This window comes from Trachinotus anak, unplaced genomic scaffold (genome assembly GCF_046630095.1).
Source record: "Trachinotus anak isolate AG129_WGS33_773 ecotype Australia unplaced genomic scaffold, CSIRO_AGI_Tana_v1 ptg000007l, whole genome shotgun sequence".
In the NCBI taxonomy this organism is placed as follows: Eukaryota; Metazoa; Chordata; class Actinopteri; order Carangiformes; family Carangidae; genus Trachinotus; species Trachinotus anak.
The window spans coordinates 23,926,785-23,951,399 of record NW_027273858.1 but is presented as its reverse complement, the minus strand read 5'-3'; the positions used below and the strand labels follow the sequence as shown (position 1 = coordinate 23,951,399).

At 37.9% G+C, this 24,615-nt stretch overlaps 1 protein-coding gene across 4 annotated transcripts in view; it reads left to right on the top strand.

The window, feature by feature from the left end:
- Positions 1-24,615, top strand: part of gbf1 (golgi brefeldin A resistant guanine nucleotide exchange factor 1) — a 110,323-nt gene that overhangs the window by 5,355 nt on the left and 80,353 nt on the right. For all 4 annotated transcript variants that reach the window (XM_071481500.1, XM_071481501.1, XM_071481502.1 and 1 more), the window contains exon 3: positions 585-651. In XM_071481500.1, the coding sequence (XP_071337601.1) occupies positions 586-651 (66 nt within the window). In that variant the 5' untranslated portion in view covers position 585. The remainder of the gene's footprint in view (positions 1-584; positions 652-24,615) is intronic.

Sequence of the window (24,615 nt, the reverse complement as noted above, 5' to 3'; positions counted from 1 at the left end):
GTTGTAATATTTAGTTAATTAGTTGAATCCTAAGATGGATGCTGCTTATTCTTTAGTCACACCCAGAGCTGGCCCATTTTTACACAATTTGGAAGTCACTACTAACTGTGTCTATTACAGTTTACAAACAGATGATGGATATGAAATTATTATCCTAATGTAGAGTTTCAAGGCTCTGCTTGTATTTCAGTTATCTAATCGGGGATGGATATCATTAACCTGCTAACCACATAAGAAACTGTGACTTTGAACTGCTGCCCCAAGGTGTGAAATGATAATGCAACAAGGTGCTATGTCCGTCAAGACTCAACATGTGGGGTACTTCTTTGGAGGCAAAAACATCATAAATAGTCTTAGTGATTCAGTTATTATCATCATGTCTGTTTTTATGCAGAATATACTTAAAGTGCTTTGCTTATTACTAGAAATGGCTATTTGTATTGCACACATTCAACTTAATACATACTGAGACTGAGTATTCAGAAATAAAAATAGACTTATCTACTCTGTATGGCAAAGAGTGTCCTAGATGTCTTTCTTTGCTCCTTTCATTTTCTTATCATGTTTCTTTTTTCTTCACCCAGGATGAAGAACAGGACCCATTACTCAACAGCTTTGGCCAACTCAAGGACATACTCAACAACATTAAAGGTATGTGGGGCTAGGATGATGTGGGCTGGGCATAAGGTAATGGGATCAGTACCAGTTTGAATGTTGTGGACCAAGCTGTTTGACTGACAGCTTTCACACCAGCCTGAACTGTACTGTTCTACTGAAATACTTGGTAAATTAGTAGTTTAATAGTTAACACGCAGGCGTAAAGGTGCACAGCTAACATTAACATTAGGAAACCCATCAGCTAGGTCAGTCCAAAAGAAGTTAAAGAAGTTGATCCCTCTCAGCTCACTCTGGAACAAGTTGACACACCAGAGTTACCACCTACCTCAACACAAGACACAACACATCACTGACATCACAGTGCCCAAGATGTATGAGGAGGTAAAAAATGGAACTAGTGGACAAGACACAGTGTTTATAAACATTATGACATGAAGTCCATTATTGTCTGTATTGAGATAGTCATTTTATCTAGACAGCATTTTTTTCTTTGTTCACAAGAATCCTGCAATGACTTTGAATTTTTTTTACTGTTTTAGACAAATATGAATTCCTTTGCTCAGATTGCACCAAACGTGTATTCAACAGGGACTGTAATAAATGTATATACAAATCCCACTGTTCTTATCCTATAAAAAAGAACACTTTTTTTTAAACTCAGATTTCATACATATGGTGGTGTGTTCTTTATACTATGACATTTTCCTACAATTAGATTTTAAAAAATCATGACATATTGCTTTGCTGACAGTATCACAATAAATTGCTAAATATTGGATCGTAACCCCTGTATCATGAAATGTATCATATGGTCAGATTCTTGCCAATACACAATAAACATACAACAATCTTTCTCATAGTTTCTATTCTCATCTCACAAATGTGATGATTTAAAGTTAGAAGCCATATGTGTGCAGATAGTATGGTTGGCTGATTCACTAATTTGTGTTCATACGTCAAATTAAAAATGATATTATACTACACTTTAGCCATAATTATGATGGATACTGTATAATTCATGACCTCTGCCCAGTTACACTCCTGTGTTGTATTGTATTGTCTCCTAATTAGTGCTGAAACAATTAGCTGATTAGTCAATTGAGAGAGAAATAGTTGGCAACCATCTTTATATTTAATTAAAGGTTTAAGTTGTTTTTTTTATTTTTAGTGTTGAGAAAACGTGATAGGAGTGACAAACAGAAAGCGACATAGAAGACATAGTGATAATAAAACATAATAGACAAATTGTATATCGAATGAGATGGTATATAAAATGAGATAAGTTGTTTTCCATTGGTTCCACGCTCTTTGTCTTTTGCTAAATATTTTCAAATTATTTAGTTTCTGGTCTGTTGGATAGACAAAACCAGATATTTGATGACACCATAAACCAAATTATTAATCAATTAATCTAGAAAATAATCAGCAGATTACTTGACAATGGAAATAATTTTTTCTTTCAGCCCTAGTTCTAATTATGGTCAATAATCCCAGTAATGAAGTCCTCCCACACTGGGGAGTAGGAAGTGGTGTCAGTGTTGATGGCACAATAGAAGAAGTGATACCAAGGGTTGATGAGGTAGTAGTGTTGCATTCAGCCCCAGACTAGGACTGTCACCACCATGAAGTTTTAGGTGATGTTTAATTGTCATACAAATAATTGTGATTTATGATTTAATTGTCTTTTTTGTTCATGTTATGCCACCATTATAGCATAAGGCTAATCATAGTTTAATTATACACATACACTTTAATTAAGAAGCTATTTATTCAAAAATTGCACAGTGCAGATATGACATAAATACCAACTTAAATATACATGGTATAAAAAGTTTAAATATTCAAGAAATTATTGACAGGTGCCAATAATCAAAATGAATGACTTACTGCAGCCTGTAAATGGTTGCTAGGGACAGAAATCTTTGCAGTCAGTCCACTACTGAGTAAGAATGCTACAGGCCTACCTGGGATAAACGAATTTGCAACTATTTTGCAACTAATGATTATTTTCAATAAGGATTAATCTGTTGATTATTTTCTCCATTAATCGATTGATTGTTTGGTTTTTTAGTTTTGAAAATGGTGATAAATGCTATCACAAGTGCTCTAAATGATTTTTTTAAATATTTGCTAATTTACTGTAGGTGTTCGACATCCTGTTTGTACGTTACTTACTCAAGTGTGGAAGTCAGAGGCTACTAAATGGACAGACAATGCAGATGTAGCTGGGAGCTAGGATGTGGAAAATAATTTCAATTCCAGTTTTTTCGTTCTGGATTTAAGTTATAACAGGACAGATTTCTTGATCTGCACGGAGGAATGGTGTTCCTGACGATGTGTGAACATGTTTGATATGTTTCCTCCTCTGCCAGCCACTTTGTGTCCATGTTTTTTGCAAACTGGATATGCGTTCTCAAGGAATCCCCATGTCTGTTTTGGGATATCCAAAGTAGTCCTATGCTGCTGATTTTAATTTCTTTTTAGGGGGATGGAGATCGGTGATATCAGTCTTGTTCATGGCTTGGCCTTAGGTGTTATAAAAGTTTTTTGGGCACAAAGGCCAGTGAGTGATTTAATGCATACAAATAAATAACTGGACTTTCTGATTTAAAAAAACAAAACAAGAAAATAACAGATTATTCACTTTTTAATGTAATTAAAAGACATTTTTTAAGATGTAGTGCGTATCAATTAAGCCTGTATCAATTAAGATGCATCAAGTTATCATGTTTCAGTTTACTAGAATCTATAAATATATAAAAATATTTAATTTCAGAGAAGCTTATCACTTTCAGCAGATGAATGTAAGAACAGTCTTTAAGTGTCAAACTCGCATAAATCATTTTGCCCAGTAAAGTTCAAATATTTGATGTGTGATTTCTGACTGTGTCCCGTTGCTAAGGACTGGAGATTGTCAAGTGGTCCTTTACTCTGGTCCTTTACTCTCTACTGATCATTTGATATTGCAGTGTTATACGCATGCGCAGTTGTTTGTGGAAGCTAACATTAAGCATCAAGCGTTAAGAGGCAGCAGTGGCAAATGAATGAATGATCTAATTACACTGATTTATCATCTCTGTGTAAGATCTGCAATGAGTTTGAGAAGTTTAAGACAGAATATTATAACACAAGCAGAGCTGCTCATTTCAGGAAGAGCTTGGTATAGAGAGAAAAAGGTCATGGCTGTTATTGTGATATTTTAGTTTTTCCTTTTTAATAAATTGCAAAAACTTCTAAAATTCTGTTTTCACTTTGTCATTATAGGGTTATTAATTGTAAACTGATGAGGGGAAAAAAATATTTTTATATTAACATCAGGCTGCAACATAACAAATTGTGAAAAAAATGAAGGGTTCTGATCTGAATGCACTGTATATCTTGTATCTAGAGTCCAGTCAGTGGTGAGGTAATGTATTATTAAGATCATGTATGAAGTTATATTTGAGCTTTTTATGTCTGAGTAAAGGTGAATTTCTTTTAAATCCTTGAGCATCATCCTTCATTTGGTTGTATAAATCAGTGATGTTGTAGTGTTTGACTTTGTAACTAAATCTTAACTGTGATGTTGATGTCAATAGATGCTAATTGAAACGCAGTTGGTTGAATATTATTGAAATATTATTAATATTGGTGGCACTAATTCTCCATAGCATTAGACAAAACCAGACCATTGGGCAAGGAGATATAATGTTGTGCTGTGGAAAATGGAAATAGTGATGGAAATATGACATTTCTGTTAGTTTCATCCAAGTGTTTTTATACAAATACAGAAATGATTATAATGATTATGTGACATGATTGTGGTCAGTGATCAGGTGATTGTGTGACTATGACAGGCCTACCCCAGATTTAAGATTATCAGTTGAATGGACAGAAACGAGGGTGAAGAAACAGGTTGGTCGTTCTGCCCTTCTTTTCGGTCACCTCTCTCTCTGTTGCCATTAGAGTCAGGTTTGCAGTTAAAAGACTACATTCGTAAAAACTTTGTAGTTTCCCTCCTGTTTTTATGTGTTGCTCTGTGCTTAATGCTTCAACTGGTAAAACGAAGAGCCAAAGATTAAGTTTGGATGTGTAATTCTTCTGTTACTGAGTGTGCTAACTGATCATTTGTGAGTCAAAGTGTGTGTTGCAGTGGTGCTGTCTGACACCCTCCCCCTCCTTCTGACAGACCCAAGCTGTCTCTCAGGACAGTCCTGCATGTTGTCATGCCTTTGCAATGACAGTCCTGGCAGCTCCCACCGCCCTACTCTACAGTTGTATAAGTCATAAGCAATGGGAAAGATGCAACACATGGAGCTACACAGCCTGAGCCCCCACCACTGTTGTCTTTCTCCAGAGAATGCCTCTGCTACAAAGATGGACAGGCGCTGCTGGCTGTGGAGGAATCCACCGAACTGGTTAACCCTTTTCCTCTCCCAGTAACCCTTTTCTTTCAGCCCTCACTCACCAAACGCCTATGTTCCTCTGTGACCATCCCTTGAAAAAAATCCTTTACGGTTATTGTAGTTGACCAGAAAGGAAGTTGAATATGGAATTGCAATGTTTTATCAGTTTTTTAGGGCATTTGCATGAAGTAATGAGCCCATGTCAAGAATGTTTGAAGGCTTGGTTGTATCTTTAAGCCCAAGTCCCCTATGCACCCAGCCTCTCAAATGTTAACTTCCATGCACTGATGAGAAACAAAATAGAGCTCAAATAACCACAATAGAGTAGAATTCTGTGCTTGACAGACTGATCAATTTGTTTTGATTTTCAGCAGCATCACAATTTAATAGATCTCTCTAGCTGTGTCTCAGGAACACAGTGATATTTTGGTAGGAAATCGTGCGGGTGGGCTGTGTTGAGCTGCTGCTTTGAGGGTTTGTAGCAGCCCAGCTGTCTGCTTAATGAAAGCACAGTAATTTCATTTACTCTGGTGTGTATCTCTGTTTCCTCTAACAGCAAAAGCCATCCAGCCAAGGAAATACGAATTAGTCCCCACAAGGTTTCTCAGCCCCTGACAGTCTCTCTTCTCTGTTTTCTTTTTTCCCATCTTTCTCTGTCGTTCTCTGTATTTGGCTAAGGGTTTCATTGCTCTGGCGGTGCTGCTCTGTTGTAACTAGAGTGATTGACAGGAGCATATGCCGTAGAGCTCAAGAGAAGTGTAGCTGGAAGTATATCATCTGCAATTTTAGTTGGGTAAATATAGCAGGGAGTCTTGTCAAGCAGAGAGATAAATTGTTCTGGGAAAGGAAGTGTTGCCTTTCTTTTCTGAAAGCAGGAAAAAAGTTTCCTTCAACTCGTGGAAAATGTAAGGTCCTCTTGCGACTCCCGAACAATGAGAGCACAGTTGAAGAAGGGCAACGATGGACCATGTGTTGTGATGCCTCAGCACCATCTTGCTCAGTCAGTCCCAAATCAGTCCCAGGAAGCAGGAACCTTTCCTCTAAAATGGGATGGTTGGGATTGGGCCTGATATCTAATGCTCCATCCCTAACCTCATTTGACCCATATAATAGACTGCTTTCCACAGTTTTGTGGCCAGCATCTGTCTTCAAATGTGTAAAGGCTATAAGGAATTATGGTGTTTTCTGTCCTATAAAAATGAGTTGTTTCTAAACATATTGAACACAATGGTACAAACATTGTATACCATCAGTTCAGTTCAGGAGGAAATTTATATCTAACGTCTTTTAGTTGTGTAAGGGTGATGTCATGCTCCTGAAGTATTTGGCACAGGGCATTCAGTTTGGTGTGTTCTATGAGCTTCAAGAAGAGGCCCTTCGCAATGATGATGGAACATTACTGACATATTCACATTTCTTTATTTTTTCTTCTTGATCATAGTAAAGTTTGAGTGCCTGTGAACCTTACCTTGAACTAGGTTCTGAACCATTAAAATGAGTTATAGTCATCATTGTCTTTTACAATTTCATATTAGTGTGATCATTATTTTCATGACATTTTGAACCTTTGTCTAACAATTATTGTGGTGCTGTGTTATGATCATGACTATATTGGTGAATGCTTGGCTAAACAGACTAGTAGCCTTTATAGTGACATGAGTACCCATGTGGCTTGTGTTAAATCTAATCTAAGAACTACACTGGAATTAAAAACAAGCAAGAAGTGAGAAATTGGCTCTTAAGATTTGAATTGTTGCTGCACAAGCTCCCATTGTTTACTGCCAAATATATAACCCCGCTTCCAAAAAAACTGGGAGTCTGTGTAAAATGTACATAAAAACAGCATGTGATGATTTGTAAATCACGTAAACCCATACTTAATTGGACATATAACAAAGACAGATCAAGGACAGATCAAGATCAAATATTGATTTTACTGTTTTATGAAAAATATGTGCTCAGCGTTCCAAAAAAGTTGGGACAGGGTCAATTTGTGAATTTCAGCATCTACGGTTCATAATATCATGAAAAGATTCAGAGAATCCAAAGAAATCTCTGTAGGCAAAGGGACAAGGCCGAAAACCAGTATTGGATGGCCGTGATCTTCGGGTCCTCAGGCAGCACTGCATAAAAAATAGACATGATTCTATAGTGGAAATCACTGCATGGGCTCGACAACACTTCTGAAAACTGTTTCACTGCTTCATCCACAAATGCAGGTTGAAACGCTACCATGCAAAGAAGAAACCATATCTAAACATGATCCAGAAACGTTGCCGACTTCTCTGGGCCTGAGCTCATTTAAGATGGTCTGAGGTAAAATGGAAAACTGTCCTGCGGTTCAAATTCTTTTTGGAAATCATGGATGCAGCATCCTCTGGGCTAAAGAGGAGAGGGACCATCCAGCTTGTTATCAGCACACAGTTCCAAAGCCAGCATCCATGATGGTATGGGGATGCATTAGTGCCCATGGCTCCAATAATGTTGAACAAACAGATTTTGGAGCAATATATGCTGCAATCCAGGCGTCTTTTTCAGAGAAGGCCATGCATATTTCAGCAAGACAACACCAAACCACATTCTGAACATATTACAACAGCATGGCTCCATAGTAGAAGAGTCCAGACACTAAACTGGCCTGTCTGCAGTCCAGACCTGTCACCCATTGAAAACATTTGGTGCATCATGAAATGAAAAATATGACAAAGGAGACCCCAAACCGTTGAGCAGTTGAAATCCTATATCAGGCAAGAATGTGACATTTCACTTCAAAAGTCCAGCAATTGATTTCCTCAGCTCCCAAACATTTACAGAGTGTTGTTAAAAGAGGAGGTGCAACACAGTTGCTGTCATCAAATTCAAATTGAGCAGGTATTTTTCATAAAACAATATAATTTCAGCATTTCTACATTTGATATGTTGTCTTTGTTCTTTTTTCCATTAAATATGGGTTTACATGATTTGCACATCATTGGATTCTGTTTTTATTTACATTTTACAGTGTCCCCACTTTTTTGGAAACTGGGTTGTAAGAATGTGCTGAAAATCTTGCTGTATTTTGTGTCCTGACATCTGAAGCATTGTTTTGAGCTGCAAATTGAGTCTTTTTCTCTTACTTGACATTGACAGAGTGTCTCTCCCGTATAGGATTGTCATCAATCAGACAAATCTGTCTCTGTCTCTTGTTGAATAATTCTGTAGATTTATTTTATTGCTGGACTATACCTCAGACAGGAAGAGGGTGCGCAGAAGAGCCTTTGAATCTGACATACATTTTTATTTTCCCTCCTATTCACCTTTTCTCAGTTGTACCTTTTTTATGCAGAAGTCACTGAGCCTCAGCTTCTCAAATCTTCAATTCTTTCGTCTCCCATCAACCCCCTCCGCTGCAGCAAAGGGCAGATTTTTTGACAAGTCTGCTCCTAAATCCCTTCATTTTTATTCATACAAATACAGGTTTAGAGCCCCATGTAGCCCCTCAGATACAAAGCCAGAGTGGCCTTTTGACTGACAGCTTTCTCCTTTTCATCCAAACACTAACGAAATTCACAAGCACACCTCTAATTGACCCGAATCACCAGCACAGCACCAGAGGTGGATATCAGGGGGCATGCCAGTGGATTTGCAGCATGAACATTGTAGAAGAGGATTTGATTACTCTCCAGCTGACCTTTAAAATAATTATCCAAGTTTCAAAACACAAAGACAACAAAACACAAGACAGCTAATTTGAAATGAAATGGTACAATTAAGACAAAAAATTATATATTTCTATTTACATAGTTTAAGGGCTCCAACATGTATTGTTAATTTTATGCACCCTTTCATTTATTTTACCTGTTAAAATAAAATGAAGGTGTTCAGTGACACAGTTTTTTTCTTTTTGTTTTTACATAGGCTAATCCATGTACTACTGGCAACCTCATAAATTCATCACATTTTGCCCATGTCAGTCATCAAGACAGAATGCACACACACTATCCCTCTTAGCCTAATTTCAAGGTCAAGTGTGTATCTGTGTATGTGTCTAGGTACCCAGTTGTGGTCAGAGAGGCAATGGCTTGCCTCCGGGGGTCGCAGCCTGAACACTTGGGAACTGGTCGTGACCTTTTTCCCTCCTTCCTTCTCTCCCCAATCCCCTTCCTCTTCTCTGCCATCTGATCTTCACACATATATCATTCCCAATTGAACCGACAGAAGGCAGCTGGCAACTGCCAAGGAAGAGCAACCATAATTCATGTCGCTCAGCCACTTATGCAAATATGTTTACTCATGAAGGCATTTTGAGCAAGGAGAATCTGCCTCATGGCAATTCTTTACATGTCTGCCGTGTGGCCCTGGTGTCCCGTAGCTTTAAGTATGAGACTGCAGGTCAGATTCTCAGCCCTGCTGTCAGTGTTATTTTTATGACACGGTCAGAAGACGGGTGGGTGGAGTTGTCGCTTACATTAATTTCTTGTCAGGCATTATCATTGGGTGGGTATTGTACCTAGATAAATGAATCCCTTAATATTTGTGTAAGCATACACATAGGAAAATGTAGTAGCTGCAACTGATGATTATCTCCAGTATTGATTAATTTGATTGATTTAATTTTCTTGATTACTAGTTTGTAAAATGTTTATAATTTATAAAATGTTAAAAGATATAAATAATGTCTTTCGCATTTTCTTGGGGTCAAATTGGTGTCTTCAACTTTCTTGTTTTAGTCTGCAAAAATGTCTAAAACACAAAAATGTTCCATATCATATATTTGATATCGTATCGTAAAGAGGAGCAGCAACTGTTAATATGTGAGAAGCTGCAGATACTGAAAATTTGGCATTAATATGTGAATGATAATTGTTTTTCTGTCAGTCAACTACTATTGAGTAATTGTTTGAGTTTATAAAGACAGTTTAGTCAAGCTAACAACAATGTGGAAAATTTATCGATTGTAACCATGATGAATGTATTACACAACCTTTACAATTAATTTTGCCAAGTTATATTATTGTGAAAGATTTGTGTAATTGAGCAGACTGGTCTCCTCATGTGTACAAATGATAAATGATTTTAGTTTTAATTTTCTTTTACAGATTAACTTCTTTAATTTTTCTCTGGTAGCTCCAGCTCAGTCTGCATACTGTTATTGTTTGGACTTGAATTTCATCTTAGTTTTTACCTACAGATCTACCCTTTTTTCCTTACAATGAATCAAAAACAAAATGAACTATGAAACAAAAAGACTTCACTTAAATCAACAGGCCAAAATCTGTACCTGTGGTTAGTTCATATGAATCTGCAGTAGTTTATGCTGCTTAATCTCATTTTCTGTCTGTTCTGTCAGTGACCCTCACATGCTAACGGCTGACTGCCTACCTGTACCCTGTTAAGCCTGATATACACTGAAAATAATGCAGTGTACAGGAGCAAGAGAGTAAATACAAATACTGTATGTTTATTTTACAGGGACCATACTGATAAACATAGTTACTTACTGATACATGGTTACTTATTTAGGTATTGAATCTTCGACCATATAACTTTGCCTCTGTTGTGAAATAGGTGGCAACTAATGATCGGTTCATCTAATGATTATTTTATGATTTATACATTATATAAAAAATTTTAGTTGTAAATAAAAATGCCACCTCAAGTTCTCAGAGCCTATGGTGACAAATTGCTTGTTTTGTCTGACCAATGCCATGGATTATACAGGTGTTACAGAGAAAAAAATCCAGGGTGTCCTTGGGGTTTTAAAAAGTATTAAAATGTAGTAAATAAAATTAACAAAAATTAAGGCCATTAAAAGATATTAAAATTTATAAATGTAACGCCATTTTATGAGGTATTAAATTTTAGATTTTTTTTTTTTTTTTCAAACTATGAGTTGTCCATTTGTGTTTAAAGTTTATCTGCTAAAGTTTGCGTAAGTTTATTTAAATTTCGGATAAGGCTCGTTCATTCTAGTTAGGCGATATCTATGATACTGACGTTACATTCTGTGGTCGTTCGACGTCTCAAACATGTTGCACCCTGAACTGCATACTGGCTGGCTTGTCAAACTCCTCAGGTTTATTTGCTTAGGCCTATCTTAAACGCTCGGACAACCAAACGTATCGTCATCATGGGCAAATGCAAATTCTCAGACAACTGGTTAGAGGACCCGGAGTTTAAAGATCGGTAGGGAATAACTGGCAGGCTTACTGTTCGGTTTGTAAAAAAAACATCAATATCATACATGCAAAGCACGAGCCATAAAACTGGAATACGCGGAGAGCAGTTATCAATCTCTACTTTCTGTGCTGCTGCTACCGTTACACCACCGCAAACCAGTGCCACCGTCCAAACCAACATTACGGTTACATTGACAGCAGATCTCCAGGTGACTACGGGCGCCACACCAACACTGTGCCTGGAGGTTCTGTGGTGTCTAGACACTGGTATTAAACAGGTTCAAGTCCATTCACTGGTTGTAATGGCATAACCAGTCCATGTAGTGAATGCCAGTTTGTTGGAACTTTTTTTTTCCTTTTATTGAACATTTTATATAATCTATTATTTTTTTAATCAAGAAGTTAAAAAAATCTCTCTAAAGTCTCTAAATCTATTCTGTTGACCCATGTTCCCTATTTAAATTCTGTTGTACTGGCCCATAGTGTGTAGTTTTATAAATCTCAAAATCAGTGTAAAAGTTAGAAAAATTGCAGATTAAAACAGTTGCAACTCAATGTCGTGTTGGTTTTAAAAAATATTGAGAAGGTATTAAAAAAGGTATTAAAAGGTATTAAATTTAACTTCAGGATTTCTGTATATACCCTGTAATCCCCATCAAGAGAACTATGATTAATTGTTGTGGCCCCCCCTCCCCAGACAGGCTCCCACCTAGTGCTGGTTAGTAGCTGTAAATCTGGCCAGTTAACAGCGCCCTAACCGGGGACTGACAGGAAGGCTTAGGCCCAGTGTGAAGAGGGGATGCAACTGTTGTCCTGTCTCAGAGCCTCTCAACAATGTGCTGAGTGGATGTAGAGTCCCAGCAGAACGCTATTAATCATGCTGCCCGGGGTGTCTGGGTGGGGGTGGTCAGGCTCAGGCATGGAGGAAGCTGAGGGTTAGATGAGAGAGGAGAAAGATGTGAGCAAAACAAACTAGAACCCCATAAGACCCAAAAGAGAGGAGGCGGAGTGCAGGCTGGAGCAGGAAAACAAGAAATGTGTTTTGCATTTACACATGCATGAAAAGATTTTGAACTTGTTTAAATCTGATTTTGTTTTTAAGCACCATATTATCCACTCCACAAATGATGTTCAGTCAGTTTGGTGATAACATAAATTCCACTTATTTGGGAAATAACCATGAGAGCTTCTTGTCAAGATCTTATTTCTGATAAAACCTGTCACTTTAACCTGATTGCTCAAATACAATTCTGATAAAGAAAAACTTGTGTAGCCACTACAGTACATGGCTTTAAATGCTGTTTTAACCTGCTTTTAATTCTGTTATACACTTAGTTATTAGCACACATTTGCCTATGTGGACATTGAAAGTAATAGTTACATTAATGTCAAAGTGGCAATAATATAATAAAATTGGATAGCCTAAATTCATTAACTAACACTAACAATAGGCCTAATGTGGCAACAAAGAAGTTGATATTTGAACTCAGCAGCAAAACAGATATGCCCCTTCAGTACTCCTTCAGAAGCTCCACCCCCCAAATGGACGCAAGCACCATACTGTTGGACTCCAGAACATCTAACGTTGTGGAAGTAGATACTCTTTCTCATAGCTGAAGCGAAATAAACCATATAATATAAAACAAATGACATGCACACAAACACAGCACCATAACACAGCAGAGTAAAAACTAGAGACAGTTAGTTGTTTCGATTGTTTAAAAAACTACACAAAAAGAGGACTGTAGGTTTGTAGCCAAACTAACAATGATGGTAACGGTACCAAATATAGCATTTTGAATTATTCATCCCACCAAATAAATCCACTGGGCTAACAAACTTGTGTTTTTAGTCATCATGACTATAAAACCTTTAGCATGTTGTACAGATAATTAACATGATACAGAGCAAACAACGGGACAGCAAACTCTGGCTACAGTTGCTGCAGCAAAGCTAACATATGGAGAGGACGAGATGGTTTCCCAGAGCCAGTACACCAGCTGTAGATAGATACTCACAACTCTCCTCCTGTTACTACAGCTCACATCACGCCAGCATATCTGGCAAACTCGAAAGTAAATCAAATGTCCATGGGCAAGTAATTTAGTAAAACCACACCGAACACACAAATGTGACACTGGTACCTTCTTACTAACTAACCAGTTGGGGTTAGCTGTCACAAATATTAGCAAATAAAGCAAAACAGTACCAACCTATTGGTAAAGCAAATTTGTCAAGTAGAAACACAGCAAACTCCATGTCTGTCTTCAAGCATTTCAACTCTTGGAGGTCTCTCCACCATAGTTGGACAGGCTATTTCGACCACTGGGACAAATCCCAGTTGGCTGCTGCAGCAGCAGTGGGCCGGTGCCAAGTTCGCTGCCACATCGTTAGCTGGTCTGGCCATAGGTCTGTTCACATAACAGGCACTTACATTTTTAAAATGTTAGTGATATGCTTCAGTGTGAACTTGTGAACAACTTGCTTTAAACCTTAAAATTTTTTTCTCAGCCATTAACAATATTACAAAAATTAGCTACAATATGGGCCAAATTGAACCTTGCTTCATTGAAATAAGCTACTAGCTAAAGCTTGCATTAGCTGCCAGAATCCTTAGGCATTAGACACAAGGATTTTGGAGTTAAAAAACTCTAGCTAACCTGAATCTTGCTACCTTTGCTAGTGTTAAAACATTTCTGTTTATTATTTCCATGTGAAGCAGATTAATTCATCTTAAGTTCAACTCCACAGTTTTTGTCATTCAAACCTAAGATTTTGCATCTAGTTGATTGACAAAAAAATTTCAAGCTTTAATCACTGTATTATACTTACTTTTGCTTTGTTCATTTGTTTTGTACCACTGGTACAGTTTTTGTTTGTTTCTTTGTTTCTATTTTCACTGCCTTAAACAACAGTGCACTGCTTTTGTCCTAACACTTGTGGGACACTGTAGAGAGGTTAGCTTAACAGTTATTGCTGGAAAACAACCCATCATAAAGAGGGCTAAGCATGCTAATGTCATAGAACTGCAGTTTGACTCAGGGATTTGTATTATGTGGACAGTGCATAAGTCAAGGCTAGTTAATGGCATCTCCACCATTCTGATTTCTGCTATGTTGCCATGTTGGTTGTTGTAAAATATGTATGTAAGAGCAAAGACTAAAAAAGGGTCTTCAAATCTGCTGCACCTTTGACAGAGCCCTGTTATTCCATATTGACAGTTATATGGGGTAAAATGATACCTTACATGTCAGTAGTATGCCCTGTTGCTGCCCTGCTGATCATTATCATAAACATACAATGGCCACAGGGTGAATCACAATGACAAGTCGGCAGTAAAGAGTGGAGGTTGTTGTTGATAATCTTCTTGGTAGGACAGTAAAGCTGGTCAAATCAAAGTACACTAGAGCACTAACTGTGGAAGCGGCTCTGGTATAGAGTGGCTTTGAAATGGGGGTGGGTGTAGGAGGGTTGTTGTGGTAGAAAATAAGGGCACATATTAGTATTTTGGAGAAGCACTGTCTTGCTGTCTTGCTTGTGTGGCGCTCACATCCTTAAGCCTTTGGTGTCTTGGTGTGAATCCCACAATGCCTTGATGGACTGGGTTAATAAACCTCTCAGCCCCCCCCACACACACACACACACACACACACACACACTGAGCAGACACGTGAGGTCTCTTGACACACGCAGCTGCTTGTTATTTCATGCCCCATAAGGGTGCTGTGACCACGGACATTGAAATACACATATCCAATTAGTTAAGCATAGCATCACACATTGGTCTCAAGCTGGGAATCTCACAGATACAAACATGCTCACTTGTACTGGACATAGAATTTATTTTCTTGTTAGTCTCAGGTCAGTGAACACTGCCTTTTATTCCAGGCAGGACTTCAAGTTGAATCATTTATCTTTGCAGATTGTAGTCTTTACTGACTTCCAGTTTATCTGCTCACTTCATGTACTGTTTGCAGTTTAATGTCATGGTTTGATCGTTTGTGTCAAAATAAATCTTACTAATATTCTTCTGTGATCTTTAGCATGATGATATTAAGGTAGACTGCAGCAGGTTTGTTTATGGTGTTTGTCTCATATCACCATTATTAAGAACTAAAATGACCAAATTTAAAATGATCATCCATGATCACTCATTTTAAAGGCTCCATAGTCTAGGCTCTTTTAGGTTTTGCCTTTGGAGTAGAAATTTAGAAATGATTGCTCACTATGAATCCATGAGTCACTTTTTCTCTTTTGATTTTGGTTTAGTCTTAAAATCTTGGCAAAAAATACAGTATATAATTGTTTAATTATATACTGTTTTTAATTGTTTCAGCTTTTAGTCATTTGATAATTGTTGTTTGCCCAAGCTGTTGCGTTGATGCTTCTTGTCTAATTTTCACTGAATTTCAAATTAATCTAGTCCATGAACTTCTGAAGGAAGTATATGGAGTGGAGCTTACAGTGAACTGTATGGCTTCAAACCATCTGCTGATTGTTTCCCTTTCAAATTAGTTTTTTTTCATTGACTGAAAATGTAATACACATAGCTCTTTGTGGTCTAAGGTAATAACCTTTTCATTATGAGAAAAGCTTGTCAAATATCACCACTCAGAGGCACGAGGCTTGCACCTCTGAGTGGACACCCAGAATTAGAAAAAGCTGTCCTATTTCTGGGCTGCAGCTGAGAGTTTGAAAGGAGTCTGTGCTGTAAAGGTGACATAGGTCAAAAATTTCTTGTCGATGGAAGGTTTGGGGGGGGGGTGGACAACAACTGGTCACATTTCATAGCACAAATATTGAGTCAAAAAGAGGTGACACATGCAGCAGGAGTACTTTAAACTTGTTGACACACCCCTTCATAAATAGAGTGGGATCAGCACCACTGATAACAAATTTTGACAAAAGCCACCCTGCTGACAGGGCTGGGGGGGCTGAGCAGGTCGGTGTGGCCCAGTGCAGCTGACGACCAGACATGCTAACAACCTGGGACAAGAAGAAGGTGTTGATTGCTCTAAAAGCAAAATAGACTTGCCAATAAGTATAACCATGTTCACTCCCTGTTCTCTAGTCCACCATTTTTTCGTACACAGAGATGTGGCTCTGACAAGAATTTATTCATCTGGGTTGTAAAGAAGTTAGGTCAAAAGAAATATGAATCATTTTTGCTTTGTGTTCAGACTGCAGAAGATTATTATTTTTAAGCAACAAATCAGTTTGTTCTTACCCTGTGTAGGGTATTAATTACAAAACTCAGCTAAATGTTATGTAGATACGTGTTATTATCAACCTAAATGATAAAGTTTCAGTTAGGCATGCCACTGCTGGTGGGAATGAACACCAGTAGGAAACTTTGTCAACAGGAAGAGGCTGATCTGTTAGAGTGAAATACAGACTTTTTCCTTAACAGTGATGGAGCACAGAAAACTGGAATCACCATCATTTGACCCACTGTCTCTCTTGCCACTATCCTTTGGTATAAAGCAGCAAACATTGGGCAAGTATTGTAGGTGATGTCTGCAGTTACAGTGTTTTACAAATGCTTTTGTTTTCATAAGTTTCCATTTGAATATTTCTTAACAAGAAATGCTATTCTGCCTAGTTTTGGGCGCAAAATGTCATAAAGCACAGAAACTGAAACTGTATCCACTGAGGTCATGCATAATTTTTTTAAGAGCATCACAACAATGTATGTATTCATTACTAAAATGCTTATTAACATATAATGATGTTGTCAAGCACTAAGTAAATCTTATACAAATGGCACTGAGAAAAAACATGCAGTGTTTGAAATTATGAGACTAAGACATTCTCTTAAAAACTCTAATTTTATTAATTTGATACACACCCACATACACACACTTAAAATACTCAAACTGTAGATGATGTCGTCTGGAGTTGGACTTTACAGACTGCATTTATACCCTGGCAAATGTTGAGATGTTATGGCTGTACTTCACTGCATCTGTTTGCCGTTTCTTTTCTTCATAAACTGTAAAGTAAGACACAAAGCAGTAGTCACAGTATTTTGCTCCCTTTTATGCTCAGTAAAAAGGAAGTAAGCAGAGTAAGTTTGGACTGTGACGCTGGAAAGCTTAGAGTAAACCAAAAAAAACCCCAACAGAATTATGAATTGCATTACCTTAGTGATGTGTATGTCTGGTAATGAGCATGAACTCTGGGAAGCTTTCATGTGAACGAATGCATGTGAGTGTGTGTGTTTTTTTTTCTCTACAGTTTAAATATAGGTCTATGGTTTGGTAATACAGCAGTTGCAGCTATCTGTTCCTTTATTTACCCATTGTAATTAATAATCCCTTGTCAGAGGAGCAACACCCAGTGCTCTGCCTCTTCCCAGTCTGAGCAGTGCCCGTATGCACAAAGCAACTAGCAGCCATTCCAGCTACGCAGAGAGGTCTATCTTAGTTTTAAACTGTAAAAATTCCTGCTAAACTGGCTGAAGCTGAGCAGGTTATGAGTGTTGAAATGTTACTAAATTTATGACCTGGAAGGACTTATGATGTGCGTTTGCTCAGTGTCTTCTGGGTAGAGTAGACTTGAGATAGGGGGTTCCGACACAGAGGTCAAGTGAGAATGAACTTGTGAACTAGTGGGTACTGTTGTTACTGTTGAAGTCAAGTATAGGTCAAACTAATCCAGGGCTCAAAGCACACAGTCCTCTTACCTCAACACCATAGATGTATTAGTCTGGGCTCTATACTGCATGTGCTCTGAGAAAACAGGGAACTAAGTGTAAAGTTACTACCTTTTCTTACAGACTGTCCCCGACCAAAGATTTTCCTATTCGACTTGTAGTCATCATTTCAAGCCATTAGTCGTTGCACGTTTATGATATTCATTTAATTCATTGAATTTTGGGGGGCATCAGAAAATTGTTTGAGTGCAGGACTGAGAGTAAATGTTATAAGTAACATTGTTCACACTGAGCTACATTACACAGAAATGCAAAAGGTTAATGATAAGTAATGATAAGTGTGATATACATTTTATAAACATGTGCACAAAGAGAGCCGCCTGCTAATGAAGCTACATATCAGAAACGATCTGCGCTCATACTAACCCACCTAAAAACACATACATATGTGACCATTCACCTACACTGGGCATGCGCAAGGTGGTGAACAGGAAGCCAATTGTCTACTCTCAGGTGCACTCAGCTGATGAGTTGCAGAAAATAATGCAAACGAGGAAAGCAAAGGCAGTTGTAGCGTTAACACACTGTCCATACTTCAACGCAACCCCAGAGTTTTCAAACTAAAATGGGGCCAGCAGCGTTTCCAAAATGCTCAGTTTTTGAGGCTCGAAAACAAGTAGTAAAGTAGTATGGACGGGAAGTTAAAACATAGCAAAAGAGTAGTGTGGACGTAGCCTTAGCCTCTTGAAATTGTCCCACACTTTGCAGTGTTTCTTCAAGGATTTTTTTCAGCAGTGGGGTACCCCCACCCTTGACCAACTGACCAATCACAACTTACCGGACTACAACATTGACATTAATTTCAAGTATCAACATGACATAATTACATAATTACAGTAGCTTGCTGATATCCTTATTGACTATCAAGTGTTGGGCACTCATATAAGAGCCTTTGTAGCACATACGCCACTGCTAATGGATAGATTAGAAAATGTGGCTGCAGTTCCAAAAACAGTTTTCAGAAAACGCACTGCAGCTTGGCCAAAACTGAGCCAATGCGAGCATAGAACAGTGAGTTGTCACTTATTCAGTATAAATTCTAAGGCAGCAGCAGATGACTTCATGGCTTTATGAGAGTATATATCAGCTACAAGGACCAAATATATTAAAAAGCTCTAACTACTAAAGAGAAAACACTTACAAATGAAATAATCCGTCACATTTCATAACTGATCTCATTGTGCACCATAAAAAATAATAATCCAAAATAAAAAAAAGAAAAAGATTCAGAACAGGATTAGAATTGATTGGGATGGTTTGTCTCAGCCAGTTGCTTAGTTTGTGGCAAACTAAGATGATCAGTTAGACCTAAATACAGACAAGTGTTGTTTAGCTTTTCCTAACCTTTCACTGTTACCTTAACCAGCCTGAAGTTGTTGTGTAGAAGATACCGGGAGACTTTGGACAAAATAGATGAAAATATCTCTTTTCTGGATGCTTGTTGAACAGGTGGTTTGATACGTTTTTTTTACTGGCCTTTTACTTGAGTAATCGTTGATCTTTACTATTGTAATATGGTAATCTTTACTTCACCTGGTTCTGTGTCCGCCCAGCCTCTCTGCTCTGCTGTTGGCTCTGTGTGTGTTGTGTGTGTGTGTGTATGTATGTGTGTGTGTGCGTTTGTGCATGCGCATGTGTATGTGCATGTGTACTGAGTATGCAGCCCCGTCTAGAAGAGAGAGTTTGAGATATGTATGGGAAATAATGCATCAACTTAAAACATTGATGTTGACATAGTTTCGGCATTGACTTAGTTATTGCGACTACTCGCGGCGACCCTAGATACCGTGTTCCAGGGTTGTCCCAATCAGGTTTTTTTTGGTCTTCATTTTGTTCAGAGTCCTTTAATATTAGATATCTCCTGATACTAAGTCTGATCCAATAATTGTGTTGACCTAAATGTTGATTAAATATCTAAATATGACACATTGAAAAGCAGCTGCAGACTTCTAAATTTGGCACAGCTTACTTCTCACAAGCTACTATTCAATTCAATCCAAATACTTGAAGGTTCTATTTCATAAGTATTAAGTTCATAAGTGTACATCATTGATGTGAAATGAATGAAAGTTTATTTGGGAGGTTCTGACTTCTGAAATTCATGTGACAGGATCCACCAGAGAGTGGTTGTACCGTTGTTTTACAGAGTGGAGGTTCATACCTGCTGAGCACTGATCCGGCTTGAAGAGAGCTAACAAAGCCAACAACAGAAAAGTTCATTTAGGTTTGTCATAGTCATTAAGTTAATGTTAATTAGCGACAACTGATATGACCTGCCGCCAGCAATTTCAACCAGTGACAGTGATGCTCAGTGCTGAGGACAACCAAGAGTCCACTATATGAATGTTTTGTACACTGTTTTTTGTTAATGAGAAAGAGGAAGGAGAGAAAATAGATTTGAGTTCAGCAAATCTGTGTTTTACTAACTTTGGTTTGCCTGAACGAATTTTCACAATGTCTTAAATTTATTGATTGTTTTGCAACCATTTCTTTTGCAGTGTTTAGATATCAGGTAAAAGTTTTCCGAGCCAGTGAGGGACTGTGACCACAGTGCTGAAACTGCCTCACGGCCCAGAGCTTTTCTTACTTGTGTCGATCTTGTCATATTTTATCTAGGTTATCTGGTTTGTGATGAAAAAAAACTGTGAATCTAATGACATTTGTATCTTAGTACTAATTTGCATGTCAACAAATGTTGCCATTTTACCAAATGTCAATATTTTTAGATGTTCTTCACTTTGACTGTAAAGGATCAAAACCAAATTTTGGAACTCAGCTTGTCCATTACAACCTAACTAGGTGCTAACGTCACCTTTTCTAAACTGCTTAGACTATAAGGTATTGTGAGTATTTCTCACTGCCCTTTGAACCTGTCATGTACAACTTTATGAAAACAACTGTATTGTCTCTGAATAGATTTATGTGACTATCTCATCTTTTATTGCAGTCAAAGATTGAGTAGAAATGTTGTTTCTTCCCTGCCCTCTCTAAAGATGAATGTGTATACATTTATCTTACACCTCTCTACTGTTGTTTACAGAGAAAAAGTATTTACTCATACAGATGGTTTCTGCCACTTACACCCACAGACCCATGCCATTTTCTTTAAAGGTGACAAAAGGGATAACCAATTGTTTTTCTGTTTATCAGAGGTGACATGACCAGTGGCGCAAGGGGGCGAGGAGGCCCTGTGTTGCCATAGCTAAATATACATCCCTGACAGCTCCATAATAGGTTCCAGGAAGTTCAGTCGAAAATAAAAACAAAGCAACATTTCTAGCTGATTGGCTTTGAAAGGCCGTTTTTCCTTGCTGAATGGGAAAAATGTGGACTTCAGCATTCCATGGCTGTGATGCCAGTCGGATTGGATAGGCGCAGCCTTGCGTGTGCAGAACGAGCTTGGTGACTGGGAGACACATTGCACTGCAGAAACCAACTTTATGGGAAAGAATTTGTCTACATGTTTGAAAGAGCTTACAGCATACACAAATAATGGGAATATTCTGAGCTGTGAACGTCTGTCAGCCTTGTGTTGTACAAGATTTTGAATTTTGAGTAGAATTTTGAGAAGTGAGTGTTGGCATTTCTGTTCTTTTGACCCAACACAGTGTAGTTTTCAAATGTTTATTATATTGAAACTGGCACCTTTTCACTTTTTTGTAGTGTAGAACGTTGAAGAGTATGAGGCCCCCACATTTTGTCGTTTGAAGCATAGTGTAAGTCAAAATAACTGGAAACCATATACTTCTAGTTTTCATGTGGATTGTGTTCAGTATCTCTTCACTTTCATTTTTTTTTAAATTTCAAGTCTACAATTTAGCTTTTCCAGATGTTGTACGGTGTAATGGCTGATTCTAAAAAAAGTGGTGCATGCAGTGACAGATGACACCAAGTTCTTTTCACTTGAGTGTTAGTGCAGGCAGAAGTTAAATAAGTAATGCAGAGGCACATTAAAGCCTGTTGAACACTCTACTTGCTCATCAACATTCGTTTGTAAAAGCAGACCACAAGACAATGTGTTTACAAACACCTTCTTCTCCGTCACTTTCAGTACAAAATTTAGTCCTGAATTCATAAAGATAATGCACTCCCTGGATCTCATCCCATTTGCTCAGCTGTCTGACATTACCCCACAGTATCTTTTGAGGAGCCACTTACTGCAGCATGGTTTAGAATTACTGCACTCCTGGCAAACCGCCTCAGTATTAGACTCCAACACGCCTTTAGTAAATTATGTTTGTATTCCATTTTTTTCTCTTTCTGACTCTCAAGTTTGGTTAAATTATGTGCTGAGAGATGTTTTATGACAAACAGCAAGCCCTAGGGAAGTGCACTTTATACATCAGTGGAAGTAAGCTGCCATGTGAACAGCAGTGAAGTGGCTCATATTTTTCCCCTTCTCAACCACTCTGCCGCCTTCTCGAGTTGACATGATCCAAAAAACGAATAAACTTGCATCTCATGGAGGTATAAGAGAAGGCTGCAGTGTTGGAGAGCTGCTTCTAAAGTGATTTCACACTTTGATTAGAATCGTTATTACTTTTACAAACGAGATTCAATTTAATTGTCCTTATGCAACACACATTTTTCTACAACATTTTATGTATTGTATAATATTACAATATATAAAAATATTTACATCTGAGAAATGTGAAAAAAATGGCAAAACTGAAAATACCTCTCCAATGTAAGAAACCATTCTTTCCTTTCTGACTTGGCAGAAACCTTCTATCTTCACATTTTGCCTTTTTTTTTTTTCTTTCTCATAAATCAATACTATTGGTCACCCTTTACGTCTGTCTGTGGGTTTTACAAATATACAACCTATTTTAAGTATTAACAAGAGCTTATGACTAAATCTTGTAGTGGCCAATTATTTTAAAAACAGGGATTGTTTAAATTTCCTAAAAAGCAGCAATTTAGGACAAATAAGGTTTCTGCCTGACAGCGACAATACATAGGTGAAGAGTTACTGCACCAGTGTGAATGTTGGGGGTGGTCCCTGGCTTTATACTCTCTTAAATCCAGCCCTGCTGCCCTGAAGTTTCCCTAAAGCTGTTTCTTGTATAGCAGACATGCAAGCCCACAGGGGAGTAATTTGTGACAGTTGCTGCCTGGTCTACTAAGCCAGCACAGGACATCTTCAACCACTCTGAGCATGGAGCCTATGTGGCATCAGTGGTTACAAATGTCCCCTATAGGACCCTGTTGTTCGAAAGTCACCATGTGTTGCTATGGGAATGGCAACCTGTTGCATACAGAGAGCCTACATGAAACTAAGTCTTGCATATGCTTATCTCTTGTGGAAAAAGCTGTTATGAAATGCAAATGACATTAAAAATATCCAGTGCATTGGCTCTTAACTCCAGAATCATGTCACACATGTGAACACTTTTTTCCCTAAGGTTACAATCTGTAACTTTTCCACAGTAAAATGTCTAAAAACAACTAGACCTGTGTTATATATGTTGTTGAGTTGTGTTCTTACATTATCCCAAATATTTCTATCAATTCTCACAACCGAGAAAGATGTGATTTTAGCTCAGCTATGCTCATGTGTCATTGTTGTGTTTGTCTGTCAGAAGCTCAAAATTATTTTATTCTTTTAATTATTCAGGTTGAAGCCAAATTTTTAAGATAAGCTTTTTAGACCTCGGTCATTCCCAACTATGTATCTTAACTGGATTTTAGTCATCTAACATCTGAATCTTAAGTTTTAAGGGAAAAAAGTTGAGCAAATGTTAGACAGCTCAGCTCCCAGCCACTCTGAGGCGTCCTGTTTCACTAAAGGGTGTCAGCCAGTCACTGATCTTTAAAATGGAACTGCTTTATTCATTGTTTCTACCAATTTTAATCTCTTGGTCAATTTGTTATGGAGAGGAGATTATCAGTGGATAATTTGGCTGCTGGTAAAAACCTCCAAAACATCTGGTTTACATTCAAAGAAACAATCGAAACAAAGGTTAGCAGCAGTCTCATGTTTGCTTTATTCAGTGTTTTTACTGGTTATAATCAGCTGGTCTGTTTGTTTTGGAGAGCAGGAGACCTTTGTGGATAATTTAGCTCCCTGTAAAAACCTCCTGAACGACACTGAAGCAATCCAAACTGGGAGATGCTTACAGTGATGGTGGTGAAGACAACAGCTTGTGTGATTGCATGATATTGCATGATGTGAACGGTGTCTTTTGTTTTCGTAGCATACTGTATATTTAAGGCCATAGTATGCTTCAAGTGCTCTTCACATTAGGTACAACAGAAAAATCCTCCCTGATGGCAGAATCGAGTGGAATGGGAGGTCTGGGAGCTGCATCTGATAATGTTTTAACTGACCAACCAACCATGCCCACTTCATGCAGCTATCGGCCAGTTGTGCAGAGTTGGAGGAGAAGGCATTGTCATATAAATCATGCAGGCAGATCACTGCAATAATTTAGAACCAGGACCTTCAGTATTTGGATTAAGTAGTATGTGAGAAATACGATTTACTACACCTGTTGTTTCAGTGTGCCCCCCCCCAAAAAATTTAAATGAGACATCCTTACCATGGAATGCTTTCAAGGAGAAACACCTCTACTTTGAGTGTGGACATTTGGAACAGGTATAAGCCCTTGCATTTAGATGTGGTTGGACGCATCCTACCACGTGGTTAATTTTAAAGACAAAAAAATTTTACACTCTGACCTTAAAACCTTAAGAGTTAAATTCTGAAATGGGTACATCTACAGTTTATTACCTGTTA